General features: G+C 40.2%; 1 protein-coding gene across 1 annotated transcript; it reads right to left on the bottom strand.

Moving 5' to 3' along the window:
* Positions 1 to 272: 272 nt before the first annotated feature.
* On the bottom strand, positions 273 to 19,742 carry RAB32 (RAB32, member RAS oncogene family). Its single transcript, XM_079297979.1, has 3 exons — positions 19,148 to 19,742; positions 3,796 to 4,073; positions 273 to 1,843 (listed from the first exon to the last, which is right to left on the bottom strand). Exons 1-3 carry the CDS (start codon positions 19,374 to 19,376, stop codon positions 1,694 to 1,696), a joined length of 657 nt encoding a protein of 218 aa, XP_079154105.1. The 5' UTR covers positions 19,377 to 19,742; the 3' UTR covers positions 273 to 1,693.
* Between the last annotated feature and the right edge of the window lie 362 nt (positions 19,743 to 20,104).

Below are 20,104 nucleotides of genomic sequence, written 5' to 3'. Positions count from 1 at the left end.
CACATGAACACCCCAAGCACTGTGCTATGACGTTGCATGGAAAAAATGTTGACATAGAAGACATCTTAAGATTACTTTCATTTGAATTATCTTAGCATCCTAAGCTTAATAAACCCAGTTTAGGTTTATGCCAAGCCTTACTGTGGTAATTTTAAATAATTCTTTAACACAGTACATAAAGTTGTTTCAAATGTCAATGAAAGCATTTGAGCATAGGGTGGAACATATGCAAGGATTCATGTTCTCAAAAGCATACACCAACACACAAAAGATGCCCAAATATATTTATTTAACTCTTAAAAAGTATGTTACTCTTTAGAAAAAAAAAGCCTAGGAAATCTCAATACAGATTAAAGTATATCAAATCCTGCATGTTCTCAAACCCTGCATAAATCGAATTCTGATGTTTACCTAAACACCAGCACCATCAAACCCAGCAAGGTAAGACTTCTGAAGTCAGTAGCAATGAGGTACCAGGACAGAAGAAAGCTTAAAATAAAGAGGAGCTTCAAAGCCTTTGAGCCAAGCAGAGCCAGAGTTCCAGAACACTTTCAAGAACTATGAAATATCTCTAATCCTTTTAAACTTCATTTGCTGCCAAAAATACATGAGTTTTACAACAAAGAAACATGAGCATCTCAGTATACAGTTACAAACTGGTAAGCCAGTTCATTAGTTCAAAGCAGTCAAAAGAGTTCTAAAACTAACAAAGACAGAGCTTGGGGCAGAAAGGTTGACAGACTAGCATGAACCAATTAAGCTATTTCCCTCAAGATCTCTCTCCTTGCTCATGGTATTCAGAACCACCTCTAGACAGAAGAAAAAAAAGCAAGTTCATCATCACAAGACAGTGAGATATTTACTTTTTGTACTCTTGGTAAAGTTTTCAGTGTTAGTGCATGAAAAAGCTACTGGATGTTTATTTCTGGATGTGCATAGGGGTGAGGTTACTCATAACTATGTGCCAGTAGTACAACCGTATTCATTAATGCGTTTCATACATAAAGTATTAGCTGAAAATATTTAGCCTTAAAATGCTGGAGATGTATTTTTATTATTATCTCTATAACCATATCTTTCCCTTGTTAAATATAATAATTTATCCATCTTTTTACTCAGTGGTAAAAGCCATTTACTCCACTCATTCTTAGTGATCACACCAGGAAAGACTCCCATCTATCATTGGCCCCTTCAAGATTTCTGGGATGTCTTGATCCAGGAGAACTACCAATGAGACAGATCCTCATGGTGGGAGTAATAAATAGAGACAATTGTGCCGGTGAGAAGGCTCAAGTGGGACATAAATGGTGACAAAGGAATAGTTTACTTTAAAGGTGCAAGAGTCTATTCAGCTAAAAGTGAGTCCTATTTGGAATGTAGCATATGTCCTAGAAGCAAACCAGACACTGAATGTTGTATTTGTTCCTTTTAGGAGTGTAAACACTACCTTATGTTCTCAAGTAAGAAGACACTAATCAGACTTAGATGCAGACACCCAAGCAAGTGGAATGATAAAACTCACAAGATACTCAGTTTCATGCTAAACAAGAATATGTAAACACCCAAACAAGTCACCAATTCAGATAGTACCAGACACCCCATATGGATTGTCACAACGCAGCACCATAGCAGCATTTTGATTTAAGGCAAGTCCTGCTGCTCATCCCATCATATTTACTGAACGGTGGTAACATTAGCAGCACTGTGATTTACTCTCTGCTTTCAGTGGATCTAGGTCCAGTTTTGGTTTCCCCACATCATTCTCATCATTAGGAAAGGTTTTGTAATTGGCAAGGATGTTTTCCACCAAGAATCGAGCAGCTTCATCAATGTTGATGTTGTCCTAAAATGTTGAAAGCAAGGAAGTCAGTGATCTTTTTGAAACTCATGCATTCCTATTAACAGTCACACTTTCCTATTAAAAAGCTGTCCAAAAAGAAATTAATTCTTCAGTCTCATCAGCACAACACAAAGAGTTTAGGTGTAAGAAGCCATTGCTCACACTTTTTCCTGAAGTTAACAGAAAGGTTGGAGACAAAAATCATTCATACATATTACACATTGAATTCTGATTCTAATTTAGTAGGCAGTCAGGGGAATCAGTGTCACCTGCATTTGGAAGACTCACAAATGCCTAAGTGCATTTCTGCATCAGGAAGGATCCTAGGCAGTTACATGACCTGTAGTACTGCCCTACCTTTTGGAGCCTTTTTCTGTTTCTGATGGAATTTGGATGCACTTATTTATGCAGACTCTGGTCACAGGTTTGACCTGGTTGGACCATCTGGTAGCACAGGGCTGCCATGCTTGGCATTGCTATTCTTTGGTTCCAAAAAGAAATACCAGCCCACTTTATTACTGATGACTAGACTTAAGACCCAATCATCAGTTCCAACAGAAAGGCAAAAGCAAATTAATCAGATATCCAAATGGGCAGGACTTAAAACCATAAACTGTTTTGATATGCTTAGAAAACAAGACAACTGTCCTAAACTTTTGCTATTTCAACAACTCTTCAGAGTTCTCAACAAGTCAATTAATACCTAAGCTAGAACTGATTGTCTAGATTTTTCTCTGGACAAAGAACCTTGTTTTATATTGTCCTGTTTTAAATGCAAGTTGTCACTAGAATTTCATATTGGATTTTTTCCCCAATGAAATCTGCATTTATTTTTAAATCATAATGCAGTTTATACACAGCAGTATAACAGGCAGGTAAAGATTCAGGGAAGACCTTTACCAAAGCAGAATCGTGTCTTTTTTGAGTATAAAGAGCCTTAAAAACAGTTTTTAGTAACAGATGAGTGAGTTTGGAAATGTATTTTCAAATGCAAACAAATTGTTAGCTACTTTAAATAATTGCTTTAACTGTGCATCTTTCTCTTAAAGTAATCAAAGAGCAACTTGTTATTTTTCTTATAGTCTTCTTAGAGACTCTGCTTTTTAAGAGCTGTCTAAACATCATTGTATAACACTTCAGCAGCAGCAGTTAAAGGAAGTAGGCAAGCTGAGGGAAAAGTGGGACCTTGAGGCTTATCTAACTTTCTAAAGGATTTATCAGGCAGACCAGTAATCTGGTCTGTCAGCCACACTGTCCTCATCCAGAGGAGTCCTTCATCTTAAGAATCAGTTGAACTTAAAGGATATATTAGGTTTCACTTCCAACTAAGCTGCTGCCAGTTTATTCTGTGCATTGACAATAAGTCTGTAGAGTCAAACTGTACAATACATGAAAGTTAACTGAATAAAGCAGCTGTCTTTCTTATATTACTGTACAGAGCAATTTGTTTTTCTCCAGTTCAGTCTTGACATTGCCTGATAAAACAGAAAAGTGCTTTAGCAACACTAAAGGTTGGGTAAGTAGTAATGAGTAAGCAAATAGCTTGTTCATGTCAAATCTTACAGTTTCCTACATAAGAGTGACAACAGAAAATGCAATTTAAAAACCTGAACCTAAAGATTGCCTGTATCTTTTGGGGAGCTTGATCAGCATTTAATAGTATTAACATCTAAAGAATGACTGATCCTCATGCATGCAAGATGAAAAAACTTATCAAATTCAGATAATCAAGGTTTCCAGATACTTTCAAGCTGCTCTGAACTTAAGATAACTTTTAATCTAAACCAAATATGCTTCATCTTCTTCAGGAAAGAAGCTAGCCTGCGCATCACTTCAAATTTTGCTGAATTTGACTGCCACTTCCTATACTTGATAACTTTCCTTTCTAAATCATTATATACACCCTTCTTATGCCAATATTCAAGAGACTAAAAATATCTTTCTTTTGAGCTCACCTTGGCAGATGTCTCAAACCATCCAACAAAGCCACCTTCTCTGCAGAACTGGTCCATCTGAGAGGGGTTCTGGCTGCCATCTTTCTTCTGGTCACACTTGTTTGCAAGGAGAACAGCAGGGATGGGGCTGCCATTGGGAAGTAGTACTTTACTGTCCAAATCATGCTTCCATTTTGAAACAGCCTCAAAAGTGGAGCCTCTTGTGACATCAAAGACCACAAAAGCACCAACTGCCTCTTTGTAGTATACTCTGGTCATATTTCCAAAGCGCTCCTGGCCTGAAAGAGAAAACAGTCACATAGTACATTTATATTGAAACATAAAATGCATCCAGTGTAAATGGACTGCTCTATCAACTTAATTCATAAAAGTTTAGCACTTGGGGTCTAGTCACCTGAAACACAAAACATTGTCTCCTCTATGTCATGTATGTTCATTGTAACAGCTATTATGCATACCACACATGACAAGTCAGATGCTTAAAGTAGTTTGCAGTCCCAACTACCACTTGGAATTTCTTAACAAAAAACTTATTACTCAACTTATATACTTACACAGTCAACTTATTTGTTGAGTAGAGTTCCTTGAGAAGTAATGCCTAAAGACACTACCAGTGCAGCTATACACAAATCATTATTTCAAAGAATATTAAGGTTTATACCTTAATCTAGTCAGGTTTTTGCTGAATGGTGAGGAACAAAGGGTTTTGCAAGCTTCAAGGCTAACAGCCCTCAAAGCATCTTCTGAAGAAGTCATCTATATAATTTTTCCTTAAGGAAAAATTCAAAAGGAGCTGTTAGTGTAACAGTCCTGGCTAAATCCTAACTTTGACTTCATTTTTTCAAGTCTAAGATTTACTCTGGATTAATGTTCAGCTATAGAAGTTCTATAGCAATCTCAGGATTAAAACAAGAACAAGTAAAGTACAGTTATTCACTGAAGTTTAAAAATAAATAAATAGCCCAGAAAACTAAAAAAAAAAAAAAAAAAAAAAACAAAAACCACAACTTTTTCTTATGAAGTACAACTCTTTAGCCAGAATACTTGAAATGTAGAAATGAATGTGCCAGTTCACTCATTCTTCTGTTTGAAAGTCAAACTATCACAGTGTGTTTAATTTGAATGTGTTTAGCAGTACCAAATCCTAGCACATTGTTTGGGAAGTCAGGGCTACTAAAATAGCTTCCTGCTTTGTTGGGAAGTCTTCGCTGGGAAAAGCAGTCCCTGAACTCTATGATTTAACTTTAGAGTGTATTACCACTTGAGCTTTTATCTTTTTGTGCATATGAGGTTTAAGAACACAAAGGAAGAACTGTATTTGGAAACCTAGCTGTCCTCTATTTATAAACATTCAAATCCACCTTTGATTAGCAAGGAAACAGATACAAGGAGAATTTGGTGTGTTATCACCTTCTCATAAAGAGACAAATTCACTAGATGAAGGAAGTTGGCAAGAGATCCTGTTCAGCAGTGTGCTTTTGCAGCTCACTTGCCCCACTTTAATGTTAGTACTTCACAGGATGATTAGCTCATTCCCTACAGACTGTTTCAGAAAAGGTTGCCTACACCTGCCTAAAGCTGTTTGAATGGCCTGGAAACAGCAGCAGCCACAGTAAAGTTCCAGAGAACCATAAAGAAGCTGACTTTATTTCTGTCTGTTCACTTTAAACTATGATGCTGCAGAAAACTACACTACTACCCAGCACATGGGTAGTATGGAACTACACATGACTTTTTTACTCTACTGGCTGATTATCTTGTGTAAGAACAAGCAAGATCCAAGAAGAAAGCTCTTATCTCTATACTCAAAACTCAAGCATTTATGCAGTGGATTTTAAGGCCATGCAACAAGTCAGGCACCAAGCCTACCTCTCTGGGACTATGCCTCTGGAAAAGCTACACTGCTAATACAATTCTCCTAAACAGTACACAAGTAGTTCACATTGTCTCCCTAGGCTGGACTCTTACACCTAAAAGAGGTTTTTAGAATAGTCTCACTACAAACCATACCACAGAGCAGTTTCCACTAATCAAGTGCCTTTAGGAAAGAGTTAGAAAGCTTTTACCACTTCTGCATGCCAATGATGTCACATGTAATGAAGCTTTACCCTTAGAATGTAGGGATTTTGGTTTGGGGAGTTTGGATTGGGGCTTTTTAATGGAGTTCCACAGAGTCAAATTTAATTACATTAAGCAAGTCGCTGCATAGGGCACCACAAGTTTTGAGGAGTCGCTTCTCAGCTTCTCCATTTGTTTAGCTGTTAGTTTCACCATCAATTCTTGCTACATGGGAACATCTTGGACTATGCTAAATTATCAAATGCAGGGAGATACCCCTTCACACTATAGGACAGCCCCACAAAACGAAGTGTAATCTTAAGGTCTACAATGCCATGTACCAACCTCAGTTTTCTACACAAAGAGCTCTTCAATTGAGCCCTGAAATGGTCCAGAATTGAACACCACTGCTGTTATTTTCATGAGGCTGAACATGAATCTGAAGCAGCAAGGGAAATGGTCCCAGTAGTCCTCCCTATTCAGCTGCTGGAAAGCTGGGAAGCTTCCAGGCTTTACTTAAGGCTGTTTATACAAACGCTTGATGAACAATTACATAAGTAAATTAAGTTCTATTGATTAGTTATAGGAAGGGTTGCTAGATTGTTACCAGAAGGAGTAGACAGAGCATAATCATTGCATTTCTACATAATCACTACACTACAAAAACTAAGTTATTTAGGAATTGCAGAAAAGGTTATCAGGTTATCATTTCTCAGATAGCTGTGCATGCTGTACATAAACAAGGCTACAATCACTGAGCACATTACCATTGACTGAATCCCTTCCTGGCTATTGCACTCCCATCACTAGCCTCCCATAGCAATAACCATTGGTGAAACATACACAACAGCACATTTAAGGGGTACAAAAAGGTGAAATTAGTACAGTGTTACATATAGCTTCCAAAGAAACAAAATTACAAACCATAGCTCAGAACCAAACCTCCGGAGTCAGGAGTGGCTTCTCATAGTGGAAGAACACAGCAGTTCTGCTAGGAATGGAAGTCAGCATGTAGCAACCAGAGTGTAAATCATGAGCTTTGGTTGTCCACAACAATCATTTATTTCCAGCAACTCTTATCTCTTGTAGCATGAGTTGAAGATTTAGAAAAATATCTATACATATTCTTCCACAGTTCTAATTTGGGTGAAAGTAGAAAACTGATGTGCCTATCAGCATGAAAGCTTCCATCTTTACTTACTAGATTTAAGCTTTATATTAGGAAGATTTGCTATCTCTTACCTGTAAACACACACAAGTTCAGTAGCATCCTATTCCTAGAGATGAATGCCTTTTAATAGGTCAAATACAGACAAATATGAGTGCTTCACTTCTCAAGAGGAACACAAACCCCAAACCAGGTTATTACAGAGCTGATTTCACCTCTAGAATTCACATCCACTAACAATAAACCTGGCCTTAATACTACCTCACAACTGCTCTTTCAGCCTGTCTGAAGGCCCAATGAAGATGGATATAATGTATTTCACACAAAAACAGAAGCAGTAAAATATAGCCTGCCCAGGAGGTAAAAGTTTTTTTGGAAAAAGGTATACAGCACTGGGCAGGAAAAAGATTCAGTTTAAAGAGTGGATTTTCTTTACAACCCTGTCATTACTGACAAAGCACATGCTGACCTTCTTGCCTAGGATGCAGAGCATTCTAGACAGCTTTTTGAAAATTTAACAGGACTTTCAGGCAGAGCTTTTGCAAGCCCTTTTCTGCTTGCAAAAAAAAAAAACCAAAAAACCCTAACCAAACCCACAAACCCTCATACAGAAAAACCAAACTAAGAAACACTAATCCTCCAAATTCTCAAGGCTGAACATCATTCCCTTTGTTCTTAAAACTAATGTCTCAATTTCTGCTGTGCACAATTCAGACATTTGTCATGCTCCTTCCTCTGTCCAGCAAGATATTTGCTATAGTAATTTCTCCACATGTGACAACAGTGTCAAGCAGTACAGAAAGTGGATCATATCCCCAGAGAAGAAAGACTAAAAGTGATCAGATTAAACTAGACTTAAAATCTCCAGTGTGTATAATCTTAGAAAGAAGAGAGCAGGAAGATAACTAATTGCTTAGTAAAGCAGTACAGAAAGGACATCACAAGATTAATCATTGTGGTAGGTCCAGTGACTAGGCATAAATCTGATGGTACCACTAGAGTATAGTTTGTGTTTTAGTAGTTCAGATATAAATGAGGAGATAAGATACAGGACAGTCACAAGGATCAGAATTTTAATTTTGGGGTATGGAAGTAACTTCATGTAAAGTTCTGCATTCTCTAACCACAGTTTTCATAGCTAAATGACTCAGCACATACTGCCACCATATTTTCCAGTAATTGCAGCAACCTTAAGTGAAATATTTGCACAATGACATGCACCAGGAACTAATACAGTTTCCTACAGCAGCACCACAGGAATAAAGTTGAATTTAAAACTGCATTACAACTTGGGAGCTATTTTCACTCCCCAGTTTATATTGTAATGGGGGTGAGCTGTAAGTTAAAAACTACATGAAAGAAATTATATCCAAGTTTGACATTTATATTTGTCCTTTACTTTACTGCAAAAGGTAAGTTATCATTGTAACCTTGCCTTGAAGTACATTTTAAAGAGTTTCTAGAGCAGTCTTTCCCAGTATAAGGGAGAAATACTTGTGTCCTGTTTATCACAGAAATGTGACTCACCATTTTAGCAGCTCTTGCATATTTTTAGGAAAAGATACCCTACATTCCTTATTATTTCACCTACTACTTCAACTTGTAACTCCTGCTGCATGATGGGAATTGGGGCTAGAAAAAGCAATTTAAATGTATAAATGACTGCTGGATATGCATAATAATGAGTGTCAGGCTTCCTTCCCCCAGACTACTTAATGTATTCATGAGTTAATAGACAGTTTATATCAGCTAATAAGAAGTTACTCAAGAAGAGGTAAAAGGTCCCATCTGGAAGATGTTTCCCCAGATAATCTTATTTGCTATGAAGGTAACTATTGGTTTACCCCTGTCAATACCAACAGTATAGCAAGATTGCCCCATCTTGTAAGAATCCAAGCTTTACCTTGTCTGAAGTCATACAACTCAAAAGAGAATTGTGTTAGTTGCTGACTGTCCTCCCTAATTAGACTGGATCTGTTATTCTGCAAGAAGTAGGTTAACCAAACCACTATCAATATTACAGTTCATGTTCAAGTGTGTCTACCTGCTTTTTCCCACAGATAGCAACCATAGATTGAGTGTAGACAGACTCCAAGACTGTTAACATCAGATAGCTCCTGGCTTCTCAGTCTTATACATGTTAAAAGCACAGAGGTGTTGAACTGTGAATTTATTTAATGAAATAGACAAATTTGCAGATGACACCAAGTTGAGTGGTACAGCTGGCACACCCGAGGGATGGGATGCCATCCAGAGGGACCTGGACAAACTTGAGAAGTGGGCCCATGGGAATCTCATGAGGTTTAACAAGACCAAGTACAAGGTGCTGCAACTGGGTTGGGGTCCTAACATACAGTGGGAAATGATTGAGAGCAGCTGGGCCAAGAAAGACATGGGTGCTGGTGGATGAGAGGCTGAACATGGCCCAGCAATGTTCACTTGCAGTATGGCCAGAAAAATCACTTGAATCTGGGCTACATCCAAAGCAGTTTGGGGAGCAAGGTGAGGAAGATTGATTCTGCCTCTCAGATCTGCCTTTATGAGACCCCAACTGGAGTGTGGTATCTAGCTCTGGGATCACCAACATAGACATGGACCTGTTGGAATGAGTACAGAGGCAGGCCATGAAGATTATCAGAGGGCTGGAGCACATCTCCTGTGAAGACAGGCTGAGAGAGTTGGGATTATACAGCCTGAAGAAAAGGCTTCAGTAGGCCTTCAGAGGCCTCCCAGTACCAAAAGGGAGCCCTACAAGAAAGACAGAGGAGCTCTTTATTGACAGGACAAAGGGGAAATGGTTTTAAACAGAGTGGGTTTAGATAAGATATTGGGAAGAAATCCACCATGATAGTGGTGAGGCACCAGAACAGGCTGCCGAGAGAAGCTGTGGATGCCCCACCCCTGGAAATGTTGAAAGGCCAGGTTGGATGGGGCTCTGAGCAACCTATGGTCTAGTCCCATGGCAATAGAGTTGGAACTGCATGATCTTTAAGGTTCTTTGCAGCCCAAGCCATTCTGTGATTCCATGACATTAGCAGCTCTAGCAGATGTTAGAAACCTCTAAGTGTTAATGAACATCTTACTTTCTACCACTATGAAAAAGTGGTATTTGTGGTTCTGGTGACAAACAGAGGATAAGAAGTGAGAATTACTAGAATGTTATATCTTCCTGTATGAGACAAGTACTAAAAATAGCTTCACTGACTGCAGTACTTATAGTTTCTAACAGACAAAAGCAGTCTCAAACAATTATACCTGCCAGTGCCCTTTCTTACTAGGGGTGGTATAGGTCTTCCCAACACTAATCCTTTCCCATAAGCTTCAGAACAGTCTTTAGGGCAATAGCCAGTTAATTCCTGTTCGACTGACTCACATTTTATTGTGAGAGACAACCTTTGATCCTCTGGTTATGTCTGTATTAGAAAGCTGCAGGGTGCAGTTGAAGCAGTTCTGCTGAACAATGCAGCATCAGAGGCATGACACTGACAATATCCTGTACAGACACAGTATGTATGAGAGACTCTGGAGGCACTGAAAAGTTACTGACAAATATCAGTTTAAGTGGAGCAGTATTTTGGTTTAGATCATATCACAAAATATTTCCACATGTTCACAGAACTCACTACTTTATTCTGAAATGTTAGGAAGCAGTTTGCTTTAAAATTCCATTTTCGAACACAGCCAGTTTTTAACCTAACAATTTGTTAACTACATGAACCTTCAAAATCAATGACTAGCCCTTCCATTCACTATTTGCTATCATTATACTTTAACACAGAACAGTCCTGTTCACTACCCATGAAACACCAAGAACAGAGATGGCAAGTGCTGGAAGCTAGATACCAAATTTCCACCAGGAGCTATGATCACTTCTATCAACCTAATTGAAAAGGCATGCCATTCTCTCCCACAAAGACAGAAAATTTTCCCTCAAATAATTGCACAACCCTCACCAGGAATTTTACAGCAAGACTGAAACTTCTCATGGCTGCCTGTAGTATAGGGCTACTCTTATGATTTAATTGTCCAATCTGACTTCAACAGTTGACTGTTCTGTCCTTAAGAAGTTGAAAGGCAACACCCAGCACTTAAAGTTCAATAGGTTTTGTCCAGCATCCTGTTTATTTTATGCAGCAGTATGACAGGCATGTTCCTATAAAAACTCACCTATTATTTTTGCTTATTTGCTAAACAGCAAAAGGGAAAAAGTCCCTGTTTAAGCACTAGATTTCAATTCCCAGAAAATCAGAGTGCAACCAAGCTAAGCAATTTCTAACTAGCTGTCAAATGCAGCATGTATGGAACAATTCCTCTGCATTAGTATTCAAAATAGTTGACAAAGTCCAATTAGTGCCAGCAACAGCATGAATTGGTACTTCCTACCTTGCTTTAACAAGACTTAGCCAAACAAGTAATCTGCCAGAGCTAAGCTATTTCATGCCCGACACCCTCTGATCCATATCCTTTGGTGAGCTGCCCTGCAGTCAGAGCTGCACTGTGTGTTACATGGTGATGCTGCATGGCACTACAGCATTTCACAGCACACAGGAGAACAATTCTAAAGTCACTTTGTCTCCAACACAACTTTATCACGAGACTGAAAAAATGTTAATCTCTAAAATGGTCAATTTGTCATGGCACATTGTGTGTGATTGGAATTTTGTATCAAAGTGCTGCCACTTTGCTCTACCTAGCACTCTTGGCCTGGGAGCATTTAAAGAACAAGCTCCCACAAGCTGTTTGCAGTGACATTCAGAAGCTACTTCTCATCCTGTTATTTCCAAAGCTGCTAAAATCTGTACAATAAGGAATATTTGTTTTCATTTCCTGCTAATGTAGAAGCCACTGCTACTGAGAGTTTGCAAACCTTCTCTAGACAGTTAAGGCATTTATTTCTAAGCAAGCTCTATAAATCCCTGAAATCCCACCATTTCTCAAAGCATCTCACTGCATTTATCCTCTTCTTGAGTCTCCATAGCCAGGAGAGATCTTTGAATATTGGACATTGTACCACAGTAGCTTGAGCAGCATGCTGTGAATTTTCCTTACTGCTGGTCACGCTAGTTTTAACATCGGCAGGAATTTCACAAGAGGTATTCCTATATTTTCATGCAAAAATATAAACAGACATTCCCTTCCTGCAAATCACTTCTTTCTAACATGGAATATCACACTTCTGAAACTCGGAAGCAAGTATTTGGAGGGAACCATTTACAGCAGACTACAAAAGCAAAGCAATGGTTACCACTGGAATTCATTAAGAGTATCCTTGACAGCTGTGAGACTGAATCCAGTGGTCTCACTCACCACCAAGGGGAAGAATCTCATTTTTCACAGCATGCTAGTACCTTTCCTGGAATCAGTCAACTAAGATTATTTTCTTTGTTTTATGTTATAAGTTGAGAATTACCCCTTATAGCACTTGCCAACTCAAATTGTATTTGCACATATGCACTTTGGTAACACCCTGTCCTAATGTGCACCCAAGGAAAACCAAACTGGTAAGAGGCAAAGTGGAGATGCAAATAAGGTTAAGCACCAAGACTCTGAAGCCACAGCTTCTGAAGATGCAAGGAGAGTTGATAAAGCTTGATGTACATTCATGTGAATGGCACACATTAAGAGAAAAGTGTATATTCAATACTGTCTGCGCCAGTTTGTCTTTGAAGGGCAATGTGCTTGACTTGTCAAACCAGCTTAATTTCCAATGACTTGAGTCAGTATTACATGAAGGGCAAGAATTTAACACTTGCCTTCAGAAAAGTGGGTGATGGATGCAAGATTATTATTTCTGCAAAGTATTCTATTTTTATAAATCCAAAAATTAGTTATGTTGAGCTTTTAAGTTATTTTTCCTTCTGTCTACTGTATTGCACATAAGAATTTTGGTATTGTTTGCCTTTAAGGTAGATTTCCCCATCTATCTGATGTATACCCATCCAGCCATCCCTTATTCTCTGTATCAGAGTACTAAGAAAGATTTTTTATTGTGATCTTGTAGGAACGACGAAACTTCTGAGTAACTGCTATGTGACATCTGTTTGAAAATAAAACTGAAGCATTATATATTCCATAGTGAATAGAAGTTCAAGCACTAAGTACATTTCCACTCTTGGCAGAAAGTATCTGTAAGATAAATACACTGAACCTCATTTGAAGCCTGTTCTAGATCAGGTGGTATTTTAGGATCACATCTTTAACCCCTTTTCTCATAGAACATCTTGAAATGCCTTGTAAGGAAGTTCTAAGCTTATATCTGACACATTCAAACAACATCTGTCTCAATTCTGCCATTTAGCTGAACAGTCCTGCCTTGCATAATCAAAATTACCATACTAGACTACCTTACAACACCAACATCAAGCCAGTAGCATTTCCCATATGCTTATGAAATTCAATCAGCACAATGGTTATAGGCTTAGGCCAAGATAACATATACAGTACTTTGAGTGGCTACAAACTAAGCAAAAGAATCTTTGCCATTATGAATGCTTTGGTACCCCACTGATAATACCTCACTGATAAGAATTCTAATGAAATTCCTTCATTAGACTAACAATCATACCTCACTTGATAACATTTCATTAAGTGTATTTAAACAGGATTCCCAAGATATAAAACATCCAGAATCTGTTTGTATTCAGAGATGTCAGAAAGCTGGAAACACACCAAAACCCCAAGTTTAACATATCCAGCACTTATTTGCATATTAACCTGTAGAGCTCCAAGCACAGCAAGTCATTCTGAAGTGAAAGCTCATAGCCCCAGTCCAGCTATTCCAGGAAAGTCATAAGCAAGGACACCCACACAAGATTTCCCACAGAAGGGTGGTTTCCAGAAGGAAACCAAATACACCCTCAATTCTATTTCTTGCCTCTATGTTCAAAAGTTTATGTGAGCAGGCCTTCTGCTTCCCATCTCCAAACTTCATCTGCTAGTCTTGCATGATTCCAGTAAGCACAACCCTTAAGTAAATTTTCTCTCATGAGATTTATATTTAAACATGTGTGAGCAGGAAGCAGTCAGAAATAAAGTATTTCATATCTCCATCTGAGTCTGCAGACATAATCACATAGAAGATTCCCCAACCCTGACTGGGAGCTTTCTGACCTGCCTCAGCTGTAAGCAAAACAATAGCACTCCTAATCTTCACCTGTAGACTTCTCCTGGAACCTCCATCACCATACAAACTAAGAAACAACCTCAGAAATCTTACAAGTTTCTGAAGAAACTCTGAGCTCCACGTTCTGCATCCATATCTGATGTGGTTATTTACGTGCACATCCTTCACTCATTAAGAATATTTATAGTGGTGAGAAAAAAAATCGTCATATTTAAGGGCAAGTTACACTGGATTGTCTTGCCTCCACCTTACACTCACTTGTACCAGGCACATAGCTAAGCAACTTTTTCATGGTTTCCTTGCCAGAGTTGCCATTTTAATCCCTTCAACACGCATTGTGGTCAAGGACAAGTCATTACAAGAATACCTTAATGACTTTCAGAGACTGCTGCCTCCAAATTCTCCATACTTAGGAGAGACTTCTCTGCAAAGCAACAGAAGCATACATGCCTCTGGCACAGATCCAGGTATGGATACAGAACAGCAGTTTTCTGGTTGTTTCCCCACAGACTTTCAGGGATGCATTAACACCACTTAACACTTGCTTTAGACCTTATTTTAAAAAATACAAATAAAATCAGTCCATAACTCAAGGAACAAGCTAATGCCCCAGTACACAGAAGCAACCTGGCAGCCTCTATGACATGCCAGTGGCACAAGTACAAACTAACTGGAATACAGAGCTGCTTGAAACTAGAGTTTTTGCATGAAAGTAAACTATCTTACATACTATAATTGCCTGAATGCCTTTCAAAGTCAGCCATATCCATGGTTTCTTTTGCTCTGACCCATTTCTCATAGTTACCTATAGATAAGCCTAAAAGTTACTTACAAAGTTATCTTGCTCATAGCATCAACTCACATATCTTAACACTCATTTCTCTTCATACAAAAGACAGGTTATTCCACCTCTTCCTTAACTTAGTATTTAACCAAAATACTTAATCTGATTTCTCCATTCTCTTGGGGACTTGTATATACCTATAACAAGTTACAGTTCAGTTCATCTCAAGAAATTTTTTGTAACAAATTTTCATGCTACATGCTGCTTATCATTCAGCTCTTGAAAGCCTGTAGAGCATGTTTACAATATCAACGTACAATGACTCCTCTTCTGTTTGGCCAACTTCATAACCATGTTATGAAGCCAGTTAAAGCATTACTTCAGTTTTAATAAATATCTACACAAAGAAATTCTAATAAAATCCTGGGAGAAGAATGCTATTATACTGAAGTTAGCTCAAAATTCCTCAAAAAAGCTTTAAAATCGTATTTGTCTACCAGCTGCCATTAGTGACATTCTTCATGAGAAGCCAAACTCAAGCCACCAAATATGATCTTTTCCACTCCTGCCCTCCAGGAAACTGCACTTCACACAGGCTGATGTGAGTGACAGTGATAATCAATGCAAGCACAAAAGCTAACACAGTTGCTGGTTTTACTAAATCAGCTCAAAAGTTTCTATGATAGTGAAAAATCCTTCAAACATTCTTTCAATATCACCTGACAGCTTGATCAATATCCCACACACACCTCCTGAGCACGCCATGGTCAGTGCAGTGCTCACTACAACAGCATGCTTGTCAAGTAGGAATCCCTAGTGTTTTGAAATAGACTATAAAAGCACTTCCTTATCAAGATTTCTTTGTTTTGCATCTCTTTATCACAATGACTCAGTCCTCCATCCTATTTATTTTGCCAATCATTTATGCCCTTTGATCAAGGTTTTAACACTTTCAGAATTGATTCAGAAAGATATATTTTTCATTACTTCATGCAACAAAGTAAAAACAAAACAAAACACAAAATCCAACCAAACAGAAACTCAAGAATAATACCTAAGGGCAGCTAAAGTTCCTGCATGAACAGGCATATAATCTGTTCAGCTTCTTTCGAAATGCTTCTTTCTTTATGCTGTAACCAAGATAATTTGACAGTGACTGATCAGTCTAAGTCTCAACCTTCATTCAAAAAGTTACAACCTGTGTCTAAAAACGAAAATGCCTGAATATCCATGAAATACAAATGTCTAGGCACAACAGTAACTCTCCTCCCATTTCAACATTTTACATCCCCTCCTCTTTGATGCTGCTGCAAGAATTTGCATTACTTTGTACTTTACAAGAGGGCTACTTTCAGCAGAAAAAAAAAAAGCATAAGCAGTGTAACACGGTCATGCTCTATTTGACAGAATTATCTAATCACAAAAAAAAAACCTAAACCAAAACAACCTCACTAGCACAAGAATTTGAAGGCATCCAGTAATGCGCTGTATTGCAATAAACAGCACAACATTCATCACTTTTCTTATAATCACATCAGAAGCCAGCATAGTATCTGCATTATGATCTTTAGCTGATGCATGAATTATAGGGTCAGTTCTTATGGTTGACTTAGGTACAAAACCTTAGTTTGCATTACCCAGCTCTTTAAGGAAATCTTATGATGAACTGTTACATACAAGCTTTGATCTAGTGAAAATAGCATCCCTTTCTATGCTTAAGGGTTAGACTTTAATTCAACAGCCTTTTTAAATGCATCAAAATCAACTCAGAATGCCAGCACGACATTGCTTGCAGGGAAGTCACATGTAAGATTACTTACCATAAGATTCAGATCTCTTCAAGAGATCTAAAGCCATTTGTCTGCACACACCAGCAGCAAAATTATCTATGAGCTGTTGAAAGCCAGAAGACAGCTGGGTTGATGAGTTAGAAAGGAATGACTATCACATGCTTAGACACTGTGCTACACTTCAATAATGTGCTTTAGAGAATATTGTCTGTGATTATAGAAGCCATCTTCAACCTGGTTCTTTAACTATTAACTTCAATATAAATCTGTTAACATCCTCAGGTATTTAGAAACATTCCTGATTGTATCTATAAACAGCTGCAGAACACACTCCCAGGCTGAGGACTTGAGCAGCTTTAAGACCATCAAATACCCTTGCAGATACTAAAATACCCTTTATTCTAGTAATTAACTATCAGATGTTTAGTGCTATAGGAATTCAAATTGTTGTTAGCACACTGGCTAAGCACAACCCAATCAAAAACCACCAAGATTACTTCTCTTCTTGATCTTTTTTTTTTCTCCATTGGGCAAGATCCTCTCGGCCCTTTGGAAACAGAATACCCTAAACTAGCAGATTAGACTAAGAGTTTGGAGTGCAAACTGCAGAGCAATTGTATCTTCTTTTTTCATATCTGCTAGGGAAAGACTAGTCAGGGGTTTCATACAAAAGTCTTATAAAATAGGAAAAATTTTAATTCTTCAACCAATTTACCACAAGCCTCCAGGGATTTACCAGCAGCTCTTAACTTAGTCTTCACTTAGCAGCAACAAAGATACACCAAGGGCAATAATAAGGAATGAAAAATACTGTCTCCTAGATCATGACATTAATGTATGGATGTACCTATAGAATTTCCCAAGGTGGAAATAGGTTCTGTCCAAACTTTGTGACAAGTTAAAGCCAAGTTTCTGCTTATCCTGTTGAAACAGATTGCTTAGGCAAAACACACAGCCTACCCAAGTCTGAGCAACGAAGGTCTGAGAAGTCAGACACAAGCATGGCAGCCTGCCAAACACCAGGATGCCAACTGGCTCCTCTTTTCAATCTTTGGAACCCTAGGCTCGCTAAATACACCCAGAGGATTGCAGCAGTTTACACTGATACTGGTAATTGAGTCATAGAAATTAAAAGCTGATTCACAAAAGGAACACATCAGAAAAGAAAGCTGGCCAACATTTTTACTAGCTCTTCAAAACAGCAATTATAAAATGATTTCATTTGCCCTACAGGCCAGCAACAGAAAGATCCATGTGTCTTTCAGCATAAGGCAGTAAGACAGCTTTTCAGTTTGAGGAATCATGTTTGAAGTGTTTTAGAGCAAAAAAGATCAGAAGATGAGGTACAGCTGGTCTGTCACAGGGTTACAGCAACCACGTCTCACTTCCTTATTTCTGAGCTTCCACTGATAAACATAAAGTTCATGTAAACAGTAGCTACCAGGTCTTTTCCCTTGTGTCTTCCAGTAGTTTAAGTTTAAATAAGGTCTGCTTTTTCATATCCAAGGAGATATTCTGCGGATGGTAGATAGGGATGAAGAGAGCTGCGGGCTAACACCTGGGTGGCACACAGAACTGGAAATGCAATACCAGCCAAGGTGATTATGGAGCTGAGGGACAGACCTCTTATGGCAAAAGAGAGATTGTTCTGTGGCATTTAACACCACAGCATAAGCAAAGTTAACCATGGCAGGTATACAGCTGGTGTCTCCAAAACAGAGATGCTGAAGAACAGGTTTGAATCATATATAAGAAAGGAATAATGTATGGTTGGGACAAGTGGACAGGAGTTTTTCTGCTTCCATTTGCTCGAAGTATGTTTCTAATATACAAATTGGTGATTTGAATATAGAACTAAGCATAATAGAAGTGTCATTCCCTCACTCGATGCAGCAGGGATGAAAGCTACTTTTAAATTAGCCAGGTGACTCCAAGCATGCAAAGTTTAAGCATTCTTCCTTTGAGGACAATCTTAGCTGTTGGAGCTACCTTTAACCTGTAAAGCACGGTGCATTAGATGAATTCCAGAGCCATAGCCCTGAATAAATTTCAGCAGCAGCCATAAGCAAGGCCACCACCACCTAGACAAGCAGGTCAGGAGGAGCAGTATGAGCCCCGGATCCAGCAGTGAGAGTAAAGCAGCTGTTCCAGGACTGCTACAAAACCCTGGGCCAAGCCTAGAGACCCAGGAAAGCTGCTAACAGGAGAGGGCGAAAAAAACTTCACTCTGACATCAAGATCTCCCTTTACTTACACCTCAGAGTTAAGAAGGAGAGGTTGCTTATGACAGGGGTAAGAGGAAAAACAAGAAGAGAGATTTCCCAGCCAAAACACGCTCTCCTCCGCAGAGGCCGTGCGCCGGGCCCCGCCGGCCGGGCTCACAGCGCCCTCGGGGCGCACCTGCAGCGAGCAGCCCGCCCGCGCCCTACCTGCGATATCCCAGAGCTGCAGCCGCACCAGGGTCTTGCTGTCCCAGTTGATGACTTTGAGCGCGAAATCCACGCCGATGGTGGCCCGGTAGTGCTGGGAGAAGAGCTGGTGCACGTAGCGCTTGATAATGCTGGTCTTGCCGACGCCCAGCTCCCCGATCACCAGCACCTTGAAGAGGTGCTCCCGGCACTCCGGCACGCCGCTGCCCGCTCCTTCCCCGCCGGCCATCCCTCCCTCCCTCCCTCCGTCCCGCGGAGTGCGGCGGAGAGGCCGGGCTGCCGGGGCCGCGGCTCCCCCGCTCCTAAACTTCCCCAGCCAGCAACTTCCCTCCAAGTTTCCCCAGCCGGCTCCCCGCAGGGCCGGCCCCCGCCGGGCGGGGGAAGGCGAAGCGGGACGGAGGGTGGGAGGGAGCGGGGAACCTCAGCCACCACCTGACTGCAGTCACAGGACGCGGAAACTCCGCGGGCTTATAGCGGCCCGGGGGAGGGCGGCGGGAGGGGCGGGGAGAGGGACCGGCCCGCCCCGGAGCTCCGGGACACCGGGCGGGAGGTGGCAACGGGCCAGGGCCAGGCCCGGGGCTGGAGGGAGCTGCCCCGCAGCTGCTTCGGGCGGCGGCCGTGGCGGGGGCTGAGCCTCCGAAGAGGGCTGGGGTTGGGAAAATGTCAGCTCTTCGTCGGTGCCGTTCTCTGGTACTTTGCCGGAGTGGTGGCGGTAGTGAAGTTTTTTTCCCCGTGAGGTCTCTGAAAGTTCCCGCGTTCTGTCCCCACCGTCCTGCAAAGAGTGTTTTATGGCAGAGAAGTCCGTGCGACAGGGGCCTTAGCAAGATGCGTGGCAATAGAAGGGTTGCAGGGGCCCGTGCTCGCTCCCAGTCTCCATTCCCAGGAGCGGCTCTGGCAGCTGCAGGCGCAGGGTGCTGCAGCCCGGGCCCGCCCGCCCTGGCGGGCCCTGCGGCGCGG

Source organism: Erithacus rubecula (genome assembly GCF_903797595.1).
Source record: "Erithacus rubecula genome assembly, chromosome: 2".
NCBI lineage: Eukaryota > Metazoa > Chordata > Aves > Passeriformes > Muscicapidae > Erithacus > Erithacus rubecula.
Note: the sequence above shows the minus strand (reverse complement) of the source record. Positions and strands in the feature narration are given on the sequence as shown.

What these genes read in the sequence shown, in the direction of transcription:
- RAB32 (XM_079297979.1), bottom strand. Translation starts at nt 19,376, where the DNA reads ATGGCCGGCGGGGAAGGAGCGGGCAGCGGCGTGCCGGAGTGCCGGGAG. An exon ending in GCAGCTCTGGGATATCGCAG is followed by an intron (nt 4,074 to 19,147) that starts GTAGGGCGCGGG and finishes TTTCTCTTTCAG; the next exon opens with GCCAGGAGCGCTTTGGAAAT. An exon ending in GGTTTGAGACATCTGCCAAG is followed by an intron (nt 1,844 to 3,795) that starts GTGAGCTCAAAA and finishes TCAACATTTTAG; the next exon opens with GACAACATCAACATTGATGA.